This window comes from Bufo gargarizans, chromosome 9 (genome assembly GCF_014858855.1).
Source record: "Bufo gargarizans isolate SCDJY-AF-19 chromosome 9, ASM1485885v1, whole genome shotgun sequence".
NCBI lineage: Eukaryota > Metazoa > Chordata > Amphibia > Anura > Bufonidae > Bufo > Bufo gargarizans.
The window spans coordinates 76,162,374-76,186,284 of record NC_058088.1 but is presented as its reverse complement, the minus strand read 5'-3'; the positions used below and the strand labels follow the sequence as shown (position 1 = coordinate 76,186,284).

The window sequence follows — 23,911 nt, the reverse complement described above, 5'->3', positions numbered from 1 at the left end:
GAAAGCGCTTTTTTTTTTCTAAAATTTCCCTCCATTCAGCTGCAGTGTCCCCCTCTGTTTTTGGCGTCTGATATGTTAATTTAGAGTATTGGTACAGAGAGGAGGAGATATTTGGTTTTATCAATAGGCCTCACCTTCTCTCTGGCGGTAGTGTGATCCAATCACAGCGGAGAGCGTCATAGCCAGGAACAAACAAAAAAGCTCACCTTCTCCCTGGCTATGATGCTCTCCACTGCGATTGGACCATGCTAAAGGGAGAAGGAGACGCCCATTGAGAAAACCAAATGTCTCAGGCACCAGAAACAGCAGAAGACACAGAGGCTGAAAGGAGGGGTATTTTAGAAAAAAATAAAATAAAAGCTTGCATCTGTAGGGGCCACCCTATCTGGTAAGCATACCAGTTTTTTAACCCATAATCCCATCAAAGGTCCTCTTTAAGATATGTGGTCACTTTCCGATCCCTTGGTGCCATCCCTAAATAATCTTTAGTGTTATTCTGTCTCATCAGAATGAAGAATTGTATGGCCACATGCTCTTCTAAAGACCCCTTTACATGGACGGACACAGCAGGCAATTAAAGGAAATAATCAGTTAATTCCCAATAATTGTCTGCTCATCAGAGGAAGTGAGAGCAGCATTTACATGCAGTAATCATCTTCTCTGTATGGTGACAATTGATTGTTGCTGCTCATCCCCATAGAGAACCATTGCTTCTGGGTAGCATGTCCCTGTTTACACCTGATGATCTGCTGCCCAGAAATGATGGCATCACCAGATATGCTTTCAACTGATGAACAAGTGCTTCCTTGTTCATCAGGTGATTGGTGACAAAGGGCACCTAACGGGAACGAGCCCCTAAGAATGCTCCTTCCTGATAATTGCTCCTATATTGGCATGTGTAAAGGGGCCTTAAAGGGAATAGCTTATCTCACACATTAGTGGCATATCACATCCAGGACTCCTCTATCCACTTTCATGGGAGTCCTGGAAATAGCCAAGCGTAATTGCTCAGCTCCTTTGAGAACTCCCATAGTAGTGAATGGAGAGAACACCATGCATGCACAATGTGCTCTCCTTAACTTTGGGGGCCTCATTGTAGAGATAGATGTGGGTCCCATGAGGTGGGACCTAACTTGATCACCAATGTGTGAGATGGGCCTACCCCTTTAATGCTGTCCCTAGTAGATTGCGACCACTCTGTGGTATATATCACACAGATATATATGCTAAGCTTATATTTACAATGGTAAATTATAGAAACTATAATAGGGAGTGGTTACTAAAATAGTTCCTTGGGGTAGACATTTTGGGGAAAAATGCAGCCTCCCATGAAAAGCAATATTGGCAGCAATCAAGTAACTCACTTGATCAGATAGAGTATGTGTGAAGTGAGATGTATTAGCCTCCTCCTAGGATATCCTAAATGCATTGCAGTTGCTTCCCTGCAGAAAGGTCACTATAGCCTTGTGTGGTCAGCAACGCTGAATGCCATCTCTGATACAACAGGCACTATAAGAAGGTAATTTACCAATGTTTGCTTCTCTAGAATACATATCTATTATTATTACTATCTGGACATCATTTCATGATCATGCTTCGTGCATAACTGGGAGAATCTCATGACATTATACTATCAACGGAGATAGAATGACGACCATAAGCCCTTAGAGGGTGTCACATGTGTGGACTTGTCTCAATCATAGCCCATATTTGTGCAAGAAGGTCATTGTGTATTTTGAAGGTTGAAGTGTGGATTCACTATGCATATAGTAGTTTCTTAGAATATCTTTCTTAGTTTTGGACCTGTATGCTTTTTTAAATGGAACTGACGCCGGTTTAGTTATAGGAGGTCTAGAACTAGCAGTTGGATGTAGGTTGTGCTGCCTGGGGTGTCCCAAAAGCCCCAATGACATATAAGAAGGCACCGGTATTGTATTCTATCAACAGATTGTCGAGAATTGGTGCCGAGCAAAACTGTTTCTGACGTCCTGTAAGGGTATGATCAGATTGATCCTGCTTAGCAGGACATGTAAGGGAATGGTTTATGTAATTGTTGTTTACTTCATTCCCATTGTCTAAAATAAAGAGTACCACATGCATCAGCGCCTCCCAGCTTCTTTGCATATTTTCCTCTGCTTAGAACCATTAACGGGTACAGAGGACCTTTGTTCTTTGAATTGTTTGGGATCACAGCAGTCAGACCTCCAGTGATCAGACATATAGGATATGACCACATGTAAAAGATCTGCTTGGGATTTTCTGAGGCAGAAAATTCAAAGCTGATCTGGCTGAACCCACAGTGTCAAAATCATGTGGATTTTGCTGCATATTCCGGTGTGGAAATGTTGCATTTTTGTAAAGGGTAAAATCAGTGTTGGACTTCCTTGGGCCCACCAGAGGAAATTATTCTTGAGGCCTAACCTCCATATCATCAATAAAGTGTAAAAGATTGTGTTTTAATGAGATTGGCTCCAAAGGAAGCCAAATCGTTTTTTTTTACCTGGACCTTTGGGACCCACTGTGGTATTAGAGCCTGGGCCAACCAGAGGATTCTCTGGTACTCTGATGGGCCAGTCCAACCCTGGTTTAAATCTGAATCAGGTATATGTGATGTAAATTGACGCACTGCAGATTAAGTGCATATTCCTGTGAGGACACTCTCTACATTGTTTAGGATCATTTAAAAAATCTCACCCACTTTTCTGCTACCGTAAATGTTGTGGATTTTCTGCACAAAAATCCAAAGAATTTGTTGGCGTAACCTCAAAGCCTGAGGCATATCTTGAAGGACATAGGTCCAATTCAAAATCTTAAACAGGTCCTGTGCCATTTATGTTACTGGTGTCATCTTAGGTGGCACCAGGGCCCATGTGTGAGTTCTACCTTTCCATCAAATTCAACTACTAGCTGCTTGTGACTTATCTTATAGATATGGGATACATATTTCTCGTTAGAATACCTTGCCTTGTATTGCTTATCAACTGCCATACAAATCAATAGAAAATGCGTTGATTAATTCATTAAAATGCTTTAGCTCAATCAAATGTAATATCTGCATCCTCTGTAGAACAAAGCCTTGGTCCTACTTCCCGCCTTTTGATATTTTCCGAGTACTCAGATACAACCTGTGCACAAGCTGTAAGCTGCCAAACACATTATAGAAACAAGTTTCATCCAGGAGAGAAGTAAAGAAATGATTTTTACCAACCTGCTGCCGCCTCATTATTTGCTCCTTCAAGATTGCATTGCGTATGTAGCCATTAGCCGTGAGAGGAGTAGGCCCCGGTCCTGCACTTGGTATGGAGCCTGGTTCTTGCATTCTGGGAACAATTCCAACATTTGGATCCTGCCCAAAAAAAAACTCTGATGAGAATGATTGCTAAACTGAGATTTCACCATATTTTGTAGCATTCATATCATTTCATCTCCTTTCAGGCAAATGTCTCACAAATTTCCTTATTTTGTTTTAAAGAACAATGTATTAATGTATTTCTCAGAATATGAAGAGACTATAATGACTTTGAAAAAGAATTCATTTTTGGCCATGTTTGACAAAACATCACAGCATCAGAGATGCCGCTCATTACTTATAGGGAACTAATCACCAGGAGACATGGATTTACCATAACTACCAGATGGCCATGGTAAAGTTCTACTTCTATGCCTTCCTCCTAGTTGAGGGGACCTGAAAAATATGTATGATCATATGGTATATTTTTCCTTCCTTTGAACACTGTCATCCAAGCAGCAGAGGTTTTTTACATATGATGGGCATTGATTAGAAGAACGGTTTAACAGAGACAGAAATGTCAACAGTCTCTTGCTGGGGCCCAGAGGAACGTGCACTATACCACAAACCCTCTGGGGCAAAGTACACCCAAAATGCCTGTTTACTCTTGCCCGAAACGTCTATGTTGATATACATCAAATGCTACGTCCTATCAAAGCCTTCTCCATCTAGACATTGATGACAGGACTGAACCAGCCTCTTGTATGAGGATATCCTTGTGTCTCTGGGGTTCTCTACAACTGCTAGGTCACCACCCATTTCCACAATTTCACCTGACCACTCACTGCTGCATGCATGCCGTCAACACTTGAGTGTACCTAGAGAGCAGTACATGACAGCAGAGCTCAAGTCTAATGTTCATAAGCAGAACTAAGAGTTCTCACCAGGGGTGTAGCTATAGGGGGTGTAGAGGTAGCAGTCATTACCGGGCCCAGGAGCCTGAGGGGGCTCAATGACCCTTGTGCGACATAAGAAGACACCGGTATTATAGACAGAGCATACTGGGAGGGCTCTGTTATAGAATTTGCACTGGAGCCCAGAATCTTCAAGTTAGTCATTTGGCTGGAGGGAAGAGGTTAGGTCCAGAATTTGGCATGGGGGTCCCGTTTTAATTTTTGCCTCAGGCAGCAGAAAGGTTATGTGTCCCCCTGCCCCTGGTCACAAAGCACTGAGGGAAGGGGGGCCCAAGCTGAACTCTTGCACCAGGGCCCAAGAGCCTTTAGCTACGCCCCTGGTTCTCACACAATTTATTACTATAATTTAAAGTGGCATTAATTCCTTACAAAGAGCCCTCTTTATTTCTGAGCCTAACACCAGAGACTCATTAAAAAACATGGCCTCTAGTTCTGAAGTGATGTGGGTGTGAGTCAGAAGGCATTACTAGATCTTCACCGTTGGGTCTGTAAAGATTTGATCATATTAGCCGGCTTTCTGTGGCTGAGCAGCGAATAGCAATAATCTTTCATGAGTCTAAAGGAATTAGCGTATTACTGAGTGCCGGAGTTTCCCTTTAAATCACGCCTTTTCACAATGTGTTCTCTGATTCAGTGATGTGTCAGCAAAACAATGATCAGCAGATGAACTCAAAGAAAAACCCAGGCTGTATGAGCTGTAACTGGGCGGCAGGAAGCAGTACAAGACTTTAGAGGCACTAAGGATTCCTATAGGGCGCTATCCCGCTATGATACACAGAAAGCTATTTTCGATTTGGAGTTTGTGAATTTGTACTAAAGTCACGTAGATAGCGAGATTATTGTAGCTTTCTTTTTTGTACACAGACATTTTATTCAAACTGCTTCTCCATGTGAATAAGAGGAACTGTCAACAAAAATCTTAACCACCTGCCTGGCATTAAAAACATCCAGGCACCAATATAGATATCTGTATTGAATTGTGATTTTAGGTAAAGGGTAGCAGGATCATTATTAATGGCAAATATTTGTTCTGACTGGTATTTAATTATTACCCTTATCATAAAACTGTACACTGTATGCATTAAAAGAAAAAAAAATACATATACTAATACTGGTTAGTATGGCATACAAATAAAAGAATCTGTAACTGAAATGGGATGACACCTGGTGGTAATAACTGGTAGTGCATGTCGTAAATTTACATGTTTTTAACAGGATTACTGTATATGCGTCAGTAACGTGACCCTAAATAGCGCGAACACTGGAACCAACTGAAAGATTAATACAAATATATAATGTTATTATTACAAAAACTCCTTATATTGGTGTAGTCAGATGATAACCCTGAAGAGGATCGGGATGTTTCAGCTTTCCTAGTTGACTTCGCCATAGTCACTGACAGATTTACAGAAAGTGATTTCTCAAATTTTTTAGAAAAGTCTAAAATAACAGCGAATGCCTGCTGCGTAGTACCTAACCTACTGCAATAATGTCAATTGTGTTAAAAGATGAGCACTTGTAATCATTGGGGACTTTCAGGCTGCATAATAGCAATATCTAGTAATGACTGGAAAATTTAATTTGGCTGCTTCGCTGAATTTTACAAAAAAATTAGCTTTGTGACGAATTACTTCATCACAAAGCGCATTTCTTTGTATGTAGTGGGTGCAATGACAGGGAGCAGCGATTGCACCGCTCCCAATCATTGCACCCCTTAGATGCCACATTCATCACTGATTGCGGCACCTGACATTAATATTGAAGTGCAAAAAAAAATAATTTAATCATACTTACCTTATCCATTTGATTGTGAAGAGTCGGCAGCTGCCATCTTGATTGAAGTTTAAGTGTGAAATCTCGTGTGGACATCATCACAGGCCGTGCGAGATTTAGCACTGAAACTTCAATCAAGATGGTCGCGGCCGGCTCTTCGCGATCAAATGGAGGAGTTAAGTATGATTTATTTTTTATTTTTTACTGCCATTTCAGGGAAATTGATTTGTTTTCACGAAGCACAAGGAAATTGGGCTTCACGACGAATCAAATTTTCTACTTCATGGACTTCGATTCGCTCAGCACTAATTTCTAGCCATTGTAGAGTGGAATTATGTGTGTATTATATGACACTGTTACTTCAACACCATATGGTACTGTTATGTGAATTACACTATTATCTAGGCACTATATGGCAGTACTATATGGATTCTGTACTGTTTGGTATCACTACTTACAGTATACCGTATGCTATTCTCAAGGCCGGCTCCAGGTCCATGTGGGCCCTTGGGCGATAAAGCCTCAGTGGGCCCCCTTGTGGCATTTTGCACAACACACGAGAAAACTGCATGTATTATATATGGTGCCAAATACAATAGACAGAACACGCTACAGCGTGGATATATGTGAATCAATACTTATGTCCCTACTTTATTTTTCTACCCAGTGTTTTAATCCCTCAGGTCTACTCACAGTATTCCGTTTTTGCTGTACACCCTTCTAAAGAGAAACCGACAGATATTGAATATGAAAATATTTTATTTGGTCATTCTGTAAAGACATAAAACATTTGAAAATACATGGTCTGGGGGTCTGAATTTAGAAGACTGGGGTAAGAGTTAATTTAGGGGTTCTGGTCTAAGTACCGAATTTAGGAGTCTATTCTGGGGCTCTGATTCTATTTAGGATCTAGTATGGTGCATAAACTAATTTAGGGGTCTAATCTGGGGTCTGAATATAAGGGTCTGAATTTAGGGGTCTAATTTGGTGTTTCCATTTATTTTGGTAGTCTGCAGGCAGAATTTATTTTCTGTAGAGGGTGGGGGAAGCTACAGAATATAGATAAATTATTAGGACCCCAGACCAGACTCATACACTGGTTTGCATGGCGTGTGTGTGCTACCAAATGCCACGTACTAATGCTACATGGTGTGGTGGTTTTTGGGGAGGGATCCCCCAGCCTCCACTAATAGGAGAATAATGAGTATACCAGTATACCTCAGGCTGCCACATACTATGTACATACATGTATATGGATGAGGAAAAGAAATGCACAGCAAGCAGTAAAGCAAATATTCCTAAAGGCTCAGCAGTATGTCCAGCCTCAGTCAGCAGCATGTCCAGCCTCACTCACTGCTGACTGAGGCTGGACATACTGCTGAGCCTTTAGGATTATTTGCTTTACTGCTTGCTGTGCATTTCCCATCCATATATACATTACATTGTATGTGGTAGCCTAAGGTATGGGGGGGGGGGGGGGGTCTAAGGAATTCCCCCACATAGAGGTTTGTGCTGAGTGCTCAATTCATTATTCTCCTAAAGGCTGGAGGGGGGGGGGGGGGGGGATCCCTCCCCAAAAACACCACACCATGCTGCATTAGCCCCGCGGCCGCCCCCTCATGTTACTGGTCACTGCTGATCAGCTCGGCCCCTGCTGTGATCCCGTTTGATCACGTTCCTCCAGCAGTCCTCCTCCGATCTGTCTAGCAGGCCTGGCGATCCTGTGAGATGTAAGAGCTGGCGCAGCAGCATAAAGTATGTCAAAATGTTTAAAGGGGCCACGGAAATGATTGGGCCCCAGCACTTGCCCGGGTATGCCGGGTGCTGATGCCGGCCCTGGCTATTCTTATTTGGGAAGTATTGCTCCTCTACCTCCTTCTAAAAAGGAAATGGGGGCCCCGACGTGTTCTGCTAATGGACTTTACAGCGCCTGATCTGGCCTTGGACGTATCCTGTGTACCATATACATAAAGAGGAACTGAATCTTAGAACAATGAATATATGGAACTTGCATCACCGCATGAACTCAGATAGTTTCACCGCATTACGGTATATACAGTAAAAGTACTAACCCGCTTACCATGTCAAAAAAATGACCCTATTTTAAAGTAGAGGAATATTTAGTTAGAAAATCCTCTGAATGAAATGGCTCTGCAATGGCGATATATTTCATCCTAAGTAATGTTCTCTAAAACTGAAATTTTTCCGTGTAATGCCGCCTTTCACAATCTGCTAAGTATAACAACCTCAACGCGATGCCTGTCAGAGCTATTCAAACCCTGCCATTGAAAAATCACTGTTTTATACGTACCTTAGAAAGACAGAATTCCCCGCTAGGTAGTTGGAGCTGCTAAAAAATCACTTTCTTTATTTATCAATGTGTCACTAGGTGAATACAGTCGCCCCCTCCTGTGTTGTTTAACATGGCACCTTAAAATATAAGACGCTCAATGCAAACAATGCAGCATAGCCCATATCCAGCTGGCTGGCTGCCTCTGTGTCACAAGCTATCCATTATTCTGCAGTTACTGTTAAACTTGGAATAATATGGATTGCCTCTGGGGGAATATTTGAAGAAGGACGGATCCGGTTTTATATTCTGTACATGAAAGAGGCCGCAGTGCTTCTAACACCACAGTCCTCACTGCCTCCTTGTTTTCCTCCTTTCCCTAGACGCCGCTTGTTGCGTGCGGGCAGCCCGCTTTTATTAAAAGACTCAAGTACAACATGCTAAGATCCTTTGTGATGTTCTGCTTACGGCTATTACCAGCCACAACAATGGGCAACTTAGCAGTCATCATGTTCACCCCGATATGTAGCGAACCCAGACAGTATCTGACATTCTTCATAAACTGATGCCTGTAAACGCCAACTGTATAGAGGGGGCGTATAGCGACCTATTAGATGAGCATCTCCCCCCCCCCCTTCAGAAACTGTATTCATGTCAATGCATTTTTCAATTCTTTGCATGAAACTATATATCAACTACAAGTCCTAGAATTTTAGGTCGTCTGCTAAAATGTTACTCAGCCATATTCTGTGTACTTATTTCTGGGCCACAACCTATCTGGCTGCCCTTTAAACATCCTATTTGGGTTGTCCTTTCTTGGACATCAACAGTTTTTTTTCTTACTGGACACCAGTTCTGTCCATCGGGGTTGTCAGCTCCTAGGCCGAACAAGACTGGCGTTTCATATGCAATTATTAATCAAAAACTTGTTGGAATAAATTGTGCCCAATAGACATCTCTTTGTGTCTTGGTCTGTCCTAATGGAATTTTTTTTAAGTATGGTGTGTTATATCATTTGTGACTTTTTATAGCTAAAAATCTGGCATAAAACTTTGCAATGAATTCCCCAGGGACAATATTTTATAAAATAAAACAGGATAAAGATGGATCTACTATGTACACCCTAAATTTAATACCCAACAAAAGTAAGGTTCGAACCTGTTTTTTACACTGAGTTTGACATAGACTCAACGAAAGTTTTCTGTACATGCGCTAATACGTTGACTTGTTAATGCTAATATGTTTTTTGCTCTATTAAAAAGTGTTGTGTGAGACTTTCCTACATAATCATATAATAGTGTATTAAAAGTAACACAGTTTACCAGGTGCACATAAAAACACCAAAGCATATACAAAGTCATTACAATCAATACAAGCAATAACATGTTACCGGCATGATGAGGGGGCCACCATGGAAGTTGCACCATGGTACTTCCACAGACAGGCCGACAGTAGTTTAGAGACCAGAGCAAAATAAAAGCTGCCTAGTTAAACCATGATACTGTGCGCCATCATGCCCGTATCGCTACATTACTAGAAACAGCCCTGATCATTAGAAAGTTCAGAGAAAACCCTTGTAGATAATTGCAATGGTGAACATATTGGTTGTCATCTAAATATCTAAAAAAGTACACAGAGGGCGCCTAGAACAACACCTGGGATAACCAAAAAACAAAGGGTCAGGGTATGAAACCCACTCATCTTGGGGTGCAACTAGGGGCAATTGAAGCTACTGCCGTGCTGTCTCACCAGCTTGAGTAGCATCAAAAGAAACAAAGAAACATTCAACTTGGTATATCCTCCTATTTGTGCAGAATAGCAACACATTTCGGGGCTGGTCCAGCTCCAAAATGCGTTATTACTCTGCAAAATAGTATTGCGTGATGCCTGAGCAAGGTGCTTGTGCAGCCCCAAAACGTTTTATTATTCTGCACAAAAGTATTGTGTGACTTTTGAGGAAGGGGCAGGTCCAGCCACAAAATGCGTTATTACTCTGCAAAATAGTATTGCGTGATGCCTGAGCAAGGTGCTTGTGCAGCCCCAAAATGTGTTATTATTCTGCACAAAAGTATTGTGTGACTTTTGAGGAAGGGGCAGGTCCAGCCACAAAATGCGTTATTATTCTACACAATAGTAGTGCGTGATGTCTGAGGAAGGGGCTGGTCCAGCCCCGAAACGCCTTATTATTCTGCACAATAGTATTGTATGAATCCTGCGGAAAGGGCTGGTCCAGCCACGAAATGCGTTATTATTCTACACAATAGTATTGCGTGATGCCTGAGGAAGGGGCTTGTGCAGCCCCAAAACGCGTTATTATTCTGCACAAAAGTATTGTGTGACTTCTGAGGAAGGGGCTGGTCCAGCCACGAAATACGTTATTATTCTACACAATAGTATTGCGTGACATCTGAGGAAGGGGCTGGTCCAGCCCCGAAACGCGTTATTATTCTGCACAATAGTATTGCATGCTGCCTGAGGAAGGTGCTGGTCCAGCCACGAAATGAGTTATTATTCTACACAATAGTATTGTGTAATGACTGAAGAAGGTGCTGGTCCAGCCCTAAAACGCATTATTATTCTGCACAATAGTATTGCATGATGCCTGAAGAAGGTGTTGGTCCAGCCCCGAAATGTTTTATTATTCTACACCACAGTATTGTGTGAGTCCTGCGGAAGGGGCTGGTGCAGCCCCGAAACGCGTTATTATTCTGCACAATAGTATTGTGTGACGCCTGAGGAAGGGGCTGGTCTATCCCAGAAACATATTGATATTCTATACAACTTAACGGAGATACCAAGACTATGCAGTTTAAAGTTTCTTCATCAAACGGTGCCCGTTTTGTCTTCATTTCTTTTCATACTGGTTGTCAGGCAGCTTTTCCATAAAGCCTCCTATCTACCAGAGAAGCAGCAATGTGTAGGTAGGTGTATCGCCACTAGTGGGAAGTGCTGTATTTCTTATAGCTCGCTTACAGCAGAACGTGCAGCTTTGTTATCACACTGGTAGATGTTTGTGGGTATTGAGATATGTTCCTTCATTTTCTTTTCAAGGAAATGGAATTGAATTCCCTTAAAGCAGCAGCAGCGCACGTGCAATCCTACGCCAGCTCTTAATGCAAAGATTATTTATTCTGATCTGACACGAGCTTCTTGGGTGGTCAGAGCTCAGCAACGTTGGTAAGGGCTTCACAGAAATTCGGTATGACACAAGAAAGATGACGTCTTCTAGTTTTGAAGCAGTCGATGCCTTTTTTTTACATTAGAGGAAGTATCGAATGACAATTTTATATTTATGCCGCCTATAATCATAACATGTTTCCAGTTAATCTGTATGCAATTAGCATTGCAAATGTTTTCAGGTATGAGCACGTGCCCTGGGGCTTAGTTATTAAATGCAAATTCATATGCAGCACAGATATTACACACAGACGCATAGGCTCACGCCGCCTGTTATCCCTTACATATTTTGGAATTGTAAGCTCTTACACCCAATGTCTGTTAGCAATTTTGTATCTTTACTATAGAAATAAGGACTAATCATTCTCATTGTATCATGCATAATGGAGGAGATTGATCAAAACTGGGGTAAAGGAAAACTGGCTTAGTTGCCCATAGCAACATATCAGATTCCATCTTTCATTTTCCAAAGCAGCTCTGAAATATAAAAGGTGGAATCTGATTGGTTGATCGGGGCAACTAAGCCAGTTTTCCTTTACACCAGTTTTGATAAATGTCGCTTAAAGGGGTTCTCTAATCTCAGACAATGGGGGCATATCACTAGGATATGCCCCCATTGTCTTATAGGTGTGGGTCCCACTGCTGGGATCCAGACTTATATGGAGACTGGAGCCCCAAGGCGCCCTCTATTCATTTTCTATGGGGCCACAGAAAATAGCTGAGCAGTGGCCGGTTATGCACGTTGTGCTCCCATTCACTTCTATGGGGAGAGTGCTTGGTGGTGGCCGCACCGGAGTCCTCCAATAGGGTTGCCAACTGTCCTGAAATTTCTAGACAGTCCATGAAAATGGGTGACTTTTTCCTGTGTCTGTTAAAAAAAAATAGATGTGTCCATATTTTTTGGAGGCTGGTGGCACTTGACTAGATTATTTGGGTGGTAATTACCATTATTGTAAAGTAAATGCTGATAATGAGTTATAATTATATTGAGCTATAGACAGGGATTACTTATAATCGCTATCATTTATTATGGTTTTTCAATAGGTCCATAACAAATGTTGGCTGTCCGTGATTTTGTGTTAAATTGTCCAGAAAAAAGAAAAATTCTGGTCCTCCAGTCACCACTTTCGGGGCTCCGTCCCTGATATAGGGGCAGGTCCCAACGGCGAGACCCGCACCTATCAGACAAATGGGGGTATAGCCTAGCGATATGCCCCCATGGCCTGAGATTTAGACAACCCCTTTAAAGTCTTTTCAGCTTCTTTGCCCCTTCCATTTACAAAATACAGGACGCTTGTTTTTTCTGACAGCCTTGGGGACAGCGGGGGGGGGGGGGGGGGGGGGGGTCATTTGATTTCCCCACTGCAGCCCTGGCATAGCATGCAAGAATTCTTGCTACTAAAGGAACAGCTGACATAATAGCTTTTTAGGGAGTTGTCTTCAATTCTTATGCATCTGATAGGACTTCATGTAGAAATTAGAATTTGTATATATATATTTTTAGGTATGATCAGTGGTACATCTCATTCACACGTCAGTGAATCATGGACAACACACGGATCCATTGATTTTAATGTAATTATTCGCAGTTTTTGCAACATATTGCATTACTTAAATCTTAAAGTGCATCTGAGCCCCAATCTTTATAATAGTTCATAACCCAGGGCTACATTCATAATTCTGAAAGCTTCTGAGCTGAAATCTCCCAAAGCAAAAGAATAAAAACAAAAAATGTCAACTTGATTACCTGTGCAGTGACATTGGCTGAAGGTGCTGTCCACTCTTATACAATGGGTTCTCAAAAAGTCCCCTTATGACAGGTTTCCTAGACTTGGGGGGTTCACAGCATGATGAAAGCACAGCCATCTAATATGACCTGGACACCACTGTGCATTCATTCTAGTTTGCTCAGTCCAAGATCTATGGACAACTTGTTCAGTATGGAAACAATCCATATCAAAATGCTATGCAAGACCCGTTATGCATTGTTTCCCTCTGGATGGCGCTACAAGTGCAACTGAATATAAACAGCTTAGGAGCCGCAGTCATCATGGTTAAAAGTTTTACATGATATTTAGTAATTAAGCTGAATATTATGTGACTTGTAAGACACTTCCAGCTATGTCTTATCTCCTGGAGAACAAAAGGATTGGGAGTGTTGAAATCCAACATCCTGATCCTTATATCCCTTGACATCTACCACCGGAGGAGATTAAGAAGCACATCCATGCACATTAGATGATCAATCAGTCTTGCAAAAATTGGTGGAGTTCAGTCAATATCCATGTAATGTGTAAAGCCAGTTTTAGAAGTGGGGTGTGAGGTGGGGTAGGATCTGGGAGACTGATAAATATGGCCCTTCACCAGAACAAGAAATTGATGTAATTCCATGAATATACTGTATTTTTCGCCTTACAAGACGCGCCTGCCCATAAGACGCAGGTTTTTGAGGAGGAAAATAAGAAAAACATATTTTTAACCAAAAGGTGTGCTTTTGGTGAGTTTTGAACTAATGCTGGTCTGTGGATAACACTATTATGGGGGATCTGTAGATGACACTGTTATGGGGGATCTGTAGATGACACTGTTATGGAGGGGATCTGTAGATGATGCACTGTTATGGGGGATCTGTGGATGATGCACTGTTATGGGGGATCTGTGGATGATGCACTGTTATGAGGGATCTGTGTATGACACTGTTATGGGGGGATCTGTGGATGACACTGTTATGGGGGGGATCTGTGGATGACACATATATAGCATCTTATGCTATATATGTGTCATCCATATAACCCCCCTATAACACTGTCCTTGTGTAAATAGTGACCCCCAATACAGGGGCTTGAGGCCGGCAACTTGTGTTGGAATCGCGGCAGGGCCCGGTGCAGTCACTGTTCTCTATTACATTGGCCCCGGCTCACAGCAGTATTTATTAAGTCAAGTCATGGGTAAAGCTTTGTTAAGGTATAGTAGCTCCGCCTGCTTCAGTCATAAAGTGGGAGGAGAATGCGCGTGAGGAAGTGAGCGCCCGGCCAGCCTGCCTGCTATGGGAGTTTCATAGTGAGTACTATGTGCGCTACTGCCGCAGAGGATTGCTATACCTTAACAAAGCTTTACCCATTACTTCACTTAATAAATATGCTGTGAGCGGGGCCCGGTGTAATAGAGAACAGTGACTGCCCCGGGCCCCGCTGCGATTCCAACACAAGTTGCCGGCCTCCAGCCCCTCCTCCCCACTCGCTGATACATCGCAGGCCGCCCTGTGCAGCATCGCGGCCGGCGATGTATCAGTGCAAAGTAAAAATGGCAGCGTTCGCCCTATAAGACGCACTGCCATTTCACCCCCACTTTTGGGGGGGAAGTGCGTCTTATAGGGTGAAAAATACGGTATGTACATGTCTCTATATATAGGCAAAGGATCAGATCAAGAAGAAATTGTCAGATAGGCTATGAACTGTCAGATATGGTGTAGCTGAAGTTCCCACTATACAGATGTGAATCCTGCAATTTTAAACCAATTTATTTGAATTTTGGGTCTATTCATCCTATATTTTGCTTTTCTCCTAGTTCTGATATATAAACGCTGATAAAAGGAGCCATAATGTAGCCTTAGATTTATTCCATCTCTCCTTTCCTTCTTGATGTACGGCTACGTAGGAATAGTATCAAGCTCAGGTTTCTGAGTTTATCTCTGGGGCTGTCAGTTACGGGAGGCTTTGTTTGAAGGCTGTAAGTGATCCATGAGTAGATGCTATTGTGAAGAAGTTCTTTTAAGTTTGTCTTTATTCTGTCCTTGTGGTGCTTGGCACATCCAACTGCACACAACAAAGCAAAATATCTTTGATGGGAGCCTTGAGAAGATTCTCACACCTGGCAGGGAAAGTTCTCGGCATTCAACAAAACCTCGCAGTTAGTCAGATATCTCCAGCAAAACGGAGCCAAAACGAGTGACGAGATACTGGTGGCCTTGTTTTGCCTTGAACTGTTCTGAACTAATGGTAATAAAAACTACAGGCTAAAAGCCCCTGTTCATCCCATGTTACCTTCACTGCAGACTGGTCATGGCAGCCACAGAAGTAGCGGCACTTTGGCCAACCTGACTGATCGATTATGGTTAATCATGTCCTTTTTGGAGGAGAGCTAATTTACATGTCACACAAAAATGGATTTCTATCTGATTGGTTAAAAAAGTTATCAGGATGGACTTATCTCCTTATGAAGAGCTTTACATCTGGTGGCATTGGAGGAAGAGCTTGTTAAGAGCCTTTTACACAGGCCAATTTTGCAGGCAATTGTAAGGAAGGAAGCATTCCTTCCCATCCAGATCCTGCTTGTAAGTGGAAGAGATTGCTGCAGTCAGTATGAGGAGGAATACCATCCCTCATCCCCATAGAGATGATCTGCTGCCGGCAAACAAAGATTTTTGTGACCACATGAATGATGCGATCACCCGATGAACGAGTGAAATAATTGGCGGCACTTTTACACAAGATAATTGCTAACGAGCATTCCTATGAACACTTATTGGTTATGATTTGGCCCGTGTAAAATTATTTTTGGTTGGTTGGAGAATCAGAGTTAAGGCCCTTGGATATAGGCTGAGAGAGCAGGCAATGATCAGGAACGGATGTTTGTAGCAACATTCATTCCCGATCATTGCCTGCTAGTTAGCTGTGTTTACATGGAGCAGTCACTGCTTCTGTATGGAGATGAACAGGGCAGGTTTACACAGCGCCATCTATTACTGTCTAAACAATGAATTCTTTAGTTTCTGATAATTAGCTTGATCACCTTTCCATATAAAAGAACCTTTAGCCAAGAATGTAGAGCAGTTTAACCATTTCACCTACAGTGGTGGTGCCCATCATTGGAGATACACTTTAAGTACTGGACTGGGGTACTTTGGTGTAATCAAATAAATAATTCTGGGTCTCCATACTTTATATTTACAAGGTAAGAGAGTGTATTATTTATCAGTATCATCAGGCTACACCACAAGCTCCTTAGAACAAAGTTATAGAATCCACCAGAAACTAAACCCAAGCAAGGCTGCCCACTATCAAACTTATGGGCTCTGTAGAGGATAGGCCTCATTATAATGTCTAAGCTTGGCCTACTAGGGGATCCTCCAGTGAGCCAGCCCAACCCTGCATACATTAGGTGGAAATGTCACATCGTATAAAGGCCTCTCTCAGAATTGCCAGGCTTAGACTGATGCTTGCCTAAGGAACTATTACACAGAGTTTCCAAATATAACAGTCTCCCTGGCCAAATTGAACATATAGTCAGCATATTAATCATCATATAAATGAGACTGCACAGTCTTGCTACCATTGCACTCTTCATGCAACCCTAATTACTGGGACATTGAAAGCATAAATAGATCCCTTTGATACAGACGCAAAATACTGCATAAATGAGGAAAGTCCTTTGTGGGATCATTAAGTTGAGCACAAATAGCTTGAATTCGGGCTACATGGAAAACATGAGCTGTCCAGCCATATGAGCTGCACAGTATATAGGGTTAAATGCTCCCAATAATTTCTCACCTTGAATATTGCAACACACTATTAAAGGGAATTTCTAGTGCAGATTGTATACATTTACAAGAAAAACTCAAGCACCATACAGCAGGATCAGACACAACCAGCAGAGGGGTCTGCACAAGAAGGGTATGTGGGCACCTTACTGTTCAACAATGTGGCTATTGCTGTAGTGGGGGTCCATGCACATTAGTTGAGCACTGGCCAAACTTGCAGATTTCCGACCATCTAATGTGTATGGGTTGTACCAATTCCCCAAGATGTCAGGAAAAAGAAAGACCTGGCATATTGGATTTGTTCCTTTGTTCTCATGGAAGATAAGCCTCTGCCAGAAGAGTCTGGGGCAGCTTACTTCCTTCTCCCTATTTATGACACATGGACATTCAGCTGAGCCAAGTGGACATGCGTTTGGTGTGGTCAGGAGAAAATGGATGGAATTGGCCAAGCATTCTTTGAACAGCTAAGATGTACGCCACCTCAAGGGAATCATTATCACAGTTCCATGCATGCAATCTAGCAGACAATAAGAAGAAATATTATTTTCCTTTGAAGGTGGTCGCATGCCCTCTTGTATGTGTATGCCCGTGCCATAGAGACAACCTTGGTGCTTTCTATATGTCTGAGGAAAGATAATGTATATCTGATCAAGGTGTGGGAAGATGGAGGCAAATGATGTGTCTGTGGCAATAGAGTCATTGTAGTTTTTGCTATTTTTGCTCATCCCTACGTTTGCCCACGACTGGACCTAGGTACCTTAAACATGTCAATAACATTATTGTTCCCATAAATGTATGGGTTGGTTGTAATGCCTCCATGGAGAACTCTATCACCCCTCTCAATGCTATAAATGAAAGAGGATAGAGTGCTAGGCTATACACAGTGCACACTAGTGATTTGTCACTGACATTTCATAGATCAGGTGAAAATAAAAGCCTTGTAGCTCTTTCAAAGGAAAACTGTACATTTTGAAGCCCTGGAAATAGAAGCCACCAACTCAATCATTTAATTCCATCACTAAGTGAAATCGAGGCTTTATAGTGTCTTGTCTGAACATTGCTATCTAGCCTCCATGACCTTGCTACAACTACAATCTGTAATGTGAGGCAATTTTGCCTCCTACACAAGTTGATTTAGTGTGTCCTCTGTAAAACATTTTATTCCTCTATTACATCTCGCTAACAATGAAAAGAGTAGCTAATATGAAGGTTCATGGGAAGAAAAGTGATTCAACTTGGCTTGAACCGGCAAGAAGGTTTTTAACAGGGTGTAGCCGAAAAGTTCATTGTACCCGTTGATGTGAGAGGAAATAGAAGAATAAAGAAGGTTATCTACAGCTGAATATTTGCTGAACTGGCTTATTACATTTTGATATGTGTGAACAAAGGGCTTTTTTTTATGTCTGTCAGTTTTCCCATTTATCACATGATACATAACAGAATCTAAAGCTGGCATTAATATTGGCCACAAACACTGATTTCAGCTGGAGTGGCAAACATTTAATGGGTATAGTGGCCTTCTGACTCTCTGTTGGGGAAGATCCTTTAGTTCTTGGTGAGCTACCAGAAGGGTCTCCCTAAATTGTATGGCCAGCTTCAGTCTACTGGGGAGAATTATGAAAAAGAAAATGTTGGTGTTTTGTAATGGAGTTCAAGGGTTAGTATAACAAAGTCAGCCAAATGCAGCTGATATGGGATGAATGGTGGTGGTAGGGATGGTTTTTGAGCAGATGAAACCTGGGCAGGAGTTCCTATGTACATAAGCAGTGCAGCATTGTCAAACAAAAGAGAAGGGGGCCAGCCTGTGAACTACACCCAGGGGTGTAAATACCAAGGTAGAAGATATACCAGTTTCTATGAAGCTGAGGAACTCCAAATAAAGCCTTAGAGGGGACAAGAAGCGGGAAGGAAGGCAATATATAGTGTAATGTCAAACACTAAAATTAAGGAAAAAGATCTTAGGGACAGAGTAATGGCCATTTCTTGAACCCACTGAAGGTGGTCATTGTAGGCAACGTGTTTGCAGTGTCAGTATGGGGTTATTTGTGCCTACCAGAGGAATGTATTCTCGAGGCCCAATCCGTATATGATATATAACTTTTAATAGGTTTGGAATCAAAGAAATAGACCATACTTGTAAGTAATTGGCATCCAATATGGTATTGAAGCCTGGACCCACAAAGGATCCTCTGGTACTCTGATGGGCCAGTCCAACCCTGAGGGTTCCTACAGGTTTCAGATCCCTATTATAGAGTGACGTTTTACTAAAATGCTTCATGGGGCCTCATGAGAACTTGTAGTGTTGAGCGAAGCAAGCTTTGGATGTGAAGCATCCAAAGCTTGCTTCGCTCAACACTACAAGTTCTCATGAGGCCCCATGAAGCATTTCAGTAAAACGTCACTCTATAATAGGGATCTGAAACCCCATACATTCTACTACTGTATGGAGACGAATCTCCATACACTATTATTCCGAAGTTTTGAACGAAGCGACTTTGGATGAAGTCCAAAGTCGCTTCGTTCAAAACTTCGGAATAATAGTGTATGGAGATTCGTCTCCGTACAGTAGTAGAATGTATGGCCTCCAATGAGCCCAAGTTAGTTATTCACAAAGTCGTGAACCAAAGCCTTGTTTGGTTTCAAGGTTTAAAGTGGTTTTCCACCACTTTTGCTGAAGTTATTCAACGAAGTCACTTCGAAGCCACCAACTTTGTGGATAACTAACTTCAGCTTATCGCAGTCCATACATTCTAATACTGTACAGAGACGGATCTCCGTACAGTATTATTTCGAAGTTTTGAACTAAACGACTTCGGATGAAGCATCCGAAGCTTGCTTCGCTCAACACTAATTACTTGCTATACCCTTGGATCACAGGTGTGTGTGTATGGGGGTATAGTTAACAAGCATTAGCACAAAAGAACTTTAAGACGTAGAGCCTATTTTGATGGGGGCAGGGGGGGGGGGCACCTCTCACCTACGGTTGCTGCTTTACATAAAAGCAGAGAGCATTTTGTTATATTTGTTCCAAATACTGTAGTGCCTTGTATGCATGAGTTGTTCTGTACAAAGCATATGATTGGAATAAGCCATCTAGCAGCACATTACATTAAGAATAGCAGACACAAATCTCACTGATGAAACATGACTATAAACTTATTACTGTCAATTAAATCAAAAAGCCATAGGCATGCTGTATTTCAGTGATAAATCAGGAAAGATCGAGATTGTGGTGTGGAAATGTAGCACACGCTCTAACACAAGGTTGCAAGACATTTCTTTTACTATGACTTTTTTTCCATAGTGAATTTCCCCAGCATTCCTTATGAAGACCCTCTAAATGAGGGCACCTGACAGGTATGCACACGTTCAGACCGAGTATGCTTTCCTTGATCAGCTCTTGAAAGAATTGTCGATTGGGTCTTGAGTGTAGAGATTTATATCAGTTGGATCTAAAACAATAAATGTATGCGCAACCAATGCAAAAACCCTCTTGTTTGGAATCACAAGGTGCTAGTCATCTTATTTTACTATGGAGATTTTAACTATAGTCATTTTTTTTATATTTTGTATATGTAGGAAACAAATAACAATGTATGTAATGGTGTTTCTCGGATTATAAACTCTTGAGCAGTGAAGCAAAGCAATAATGATAGGGTCAGGGTTAGAAAAAGTACTTAGTTAACACATTTTTCAGTGGCTGGACCTTTGGAAAGGAATTGAAATAAACACTGCTGTCATGGGGGCATGGTTAAGGCCAATTTTTGGCAAGCTGACCTACACCAAAACAACAAGCGTTTTCTAGGGTAGATGCCTAGAAGGAAGGCCTAATAAATAATAATAATAAAGTATAGTAATATCTGATTGTTACATATACAATGCATTCTTAAGACTCTCTTTTTCACATTTTATTATGTTGCAGCCTTGTGCTAAAATTTTAAAAAAAATCTAATCCTCCCCCCTACATTCAAAACCCTATAATGAGAAAGTGAAAACACTGTTTTAGAAATGTTTGCAAATTTATTAAAAAGGAAAAACTGAAATTTCACTTCACAAAAGTATTCAGACCCTTTGCTATGATACTTGTAATTTAGCTCTGAGGGGCCTCCGATTTCTGTTGAGCATCTTTGAGATGTTTCTAAACCCTGATTCCAGCTGTGGTAAATTCAGTTGATTGGACATGATTTGGAAAGATACAGCCCTGTCTATATAATCTCACACCTAACAATGCATATCAGAGCAAAAACCAAGCCATGAGGAGGAAAGAACTGCCTGTAGAACTCCGAAACAGGATTGTGTGAAGGCACAGATCTGGAGAAGGGTACAAAACAAAATTCTGCTGCACTGAAAGTTCCCAGGAGCTCAGTGGCCTCCATAATTCTTAAAATGGAAGAAGTTTTAAACAACCAGGTCTCTTCCTAGAGCTGGCTGCCCCACCAAACACCAAAGTGTTCAGAGGAGAAGGGCCTTGGTAAGAGAGGTGACCAGAAACCCAATGGTCACTTTTACTGAGTTCCAAAAATCCTTTGTGCAGACTGTAGAAACTTCCAGAAGGTCAACCATCACTGCAGAACTCCACCAATCTGGGTCTGAATACTTATGTCAATGCAATATAAATTTTTTCGTTTTCAATAAATTAGCAAAGATTTCAAACATTCTGTTTTCATTTTCTCATTGTGAGGTATTGAGAGCAGAATGATGAGGAAAAACATGATTTTTTTTTATATTTTAGCACAAGACCAAAATATAAAATGCAAAAAAAGTGCACTGGAAATCCGCACAAACAATTGATATGCTGTGGATTTGAGTACAGAAAAGTGGAGAACCTGGTTGTGTCTTGCTGCCTTGTTGCTCCATTTCAATAACCCTGGTAAAGTGTCGAGATGCTAAAAGTGCCTTGTCCTTGTTGCATTTACAAACTATTTCTGGACCATTTTTTTCCTTGTGTCATTTCATTATTGCAGAGTTGAGATCACTCGCCATCTGTAGACTCATTTCATCAGCCTCCCTTTTTATCCTTGGAGCAAGGTCATTTGGGACATGCACATAAACTGAAGCTTCTCACAACTGACGTTTCTTTATGTCTTACTGTAAATCTGCTTGCTTATTTCAAATTCCTTTCAGATTCCTTTTTGGAAATTACAGGCAGAGTCACATTAACAAGGAGCAGAAGTATTTAGGCAAGAGCAATTAATGGTGTTTATTTGGAGATAGCTGAGGCATTTCAAGTTTAGGCTTTGGCATCTTCTGTAGTTTTGTATGATTGGTTAGTTATTAGCTATGGGTCATGGAACAAGACCCCCTTCCATATTAGCATATGTTGGGGGGAAGGTCTCTGTAGTCCATCAAGCACAACAATAACTGCAGTCAGTGCACAAATACTACCAGCTGCAAGTTCTGCCCCCATAAAACACCAAGTATGTATGTGCTAAGAATTGGGTGGTCTGAGGGGCTTCCTGACTGTGATCTGCATTGCAGTCTGTCCCTCAGAATACTATCTCTACTTTATAGCGGTTAATAGGAGTTTGCGCTTCATTTCAGAAGGACCTTGCTGACTTCTATCTAGGTTGTCAGGGGCAATTGATTTTTACAGGCCCAGATAAAAGACCTTCCAAAGTATAATTGTATTAAATAAGACAATGTCTAATGGCGGTACACAGAAAAAATATTTGTGCTTTACAAATACATAATTATTCATATATAGAGATGGTAGTCACTCCTCCAGGATTGAGATTCTCAGTATGTAAGATTGATCTTAAAATATTAAAGGCAGTTTTGTGACAAAATGTGCAACTTTGTAGCCTTTTCCGATGCCCTCGCCACTTTTCCAAAAAGTGGGCAGGACGTGAACGGGAGTAGGCAGGCCATGTGCAAAAGCTCCGCGGACATGGCTCGGGTAGATTTAATTTCTGAAGCATGGACAGTGGAAGACAGAAATGTCAATAAGTTTATTGCATCTTTCACTAGTGCTGAGCAAATTAAGACCTACAAATACAATACCAGTCTTAGTAAATCTCCCCAAAGACATCCTATTTCCTAATACCCTATTGGAGCATATGGACATCATAAGGAGGTCACCACTGGAGATCCCCATCTATGAGTCAGTGTCGCTAACCAAGAACATATCGCCCTCTGACAGCCATTCAGATGAAATACTATTACACCTATAGGACTGTGAGGAAAAGGATAGGTTCCCCATATACTCCCGTGGGTTTCATTTGGACATAGGGAATATTTTACTTTTGCATATTGTTGTTTCAGGTATTTCAATAGTTTCAGAAGGAGCTTGATGATTAAAGTGAACCTGATGTCAATGTTGGTGAGTCTATGGGAAGTCTGGGGTAGTCTGATATCTACCTCTTGTCTCTCATCACAAGTAAAGATGAGCAAAGTTTTTGAAAATTCGATTTAGATGCTTCACCAAATTTTATAAAACAAAATTCGCTTTGTGACTAATTACTTCGTCACGAAAGCACTTTTTTTTAGTGAGTAGCAGGTGCAATGACCTGTTACAAGCAAATAGAGGCGGTAAGTTCGATTTTTTTTATGTTAATTGTACACCGTTTTTACACTCAGATGCTGCAATCGTGTATGAACGCAGCATCTGAGTGTAAAAACGGTGTAAAATTAACATTAAAAAAATCGAACTTACCGCCTCTATTTGCTTGTGATAGGCCGGCCGCCGGCATCTTGCTTGAAGATCTGGCTTAAAATTTCACACGCTCCGAGATGCTCATACGTCACCACGCACGGGATTTTGGCCGAGATCTTTCATCAAGATGGCAGCCTCCGGCCCGTCGCGAGCAAAATGGAAGAGGTTAATAGGAATGTCTTTTTGTTTTTTTACACTATTTCAGGTTAAATTGATACTATGAAGCACGTGGTAATTCGGCTTTGAGGCAAATCGAATTTATCCTGAATTCCGGATC

The 23,911-nt window shown here is 41.5% G+C and overlaps 1 protein-coding gene across 1 annotated transcript in view; it reads right to left on the bottom strand.

Annotated features, from left to right (window-relative positions):
* The window catches only part of MAMLD1 (mastermind like domain containing 1), a 228,610-nt gene that overhangs the window by 4,852 nt on the left and 199,847 nt on the right, over nt 1–23,911 (bottom strand). The window contains exon 3 of the mRNA XM_044268252.1: nt 3,209–3,346. Coding sequence (XP_044124187.1) covers nt 3,209–3,346 — 138 coding nt within the window. The remainder of the gene's footprint in view (nt 1–3,208; nt 3,347–23,911) is intronic.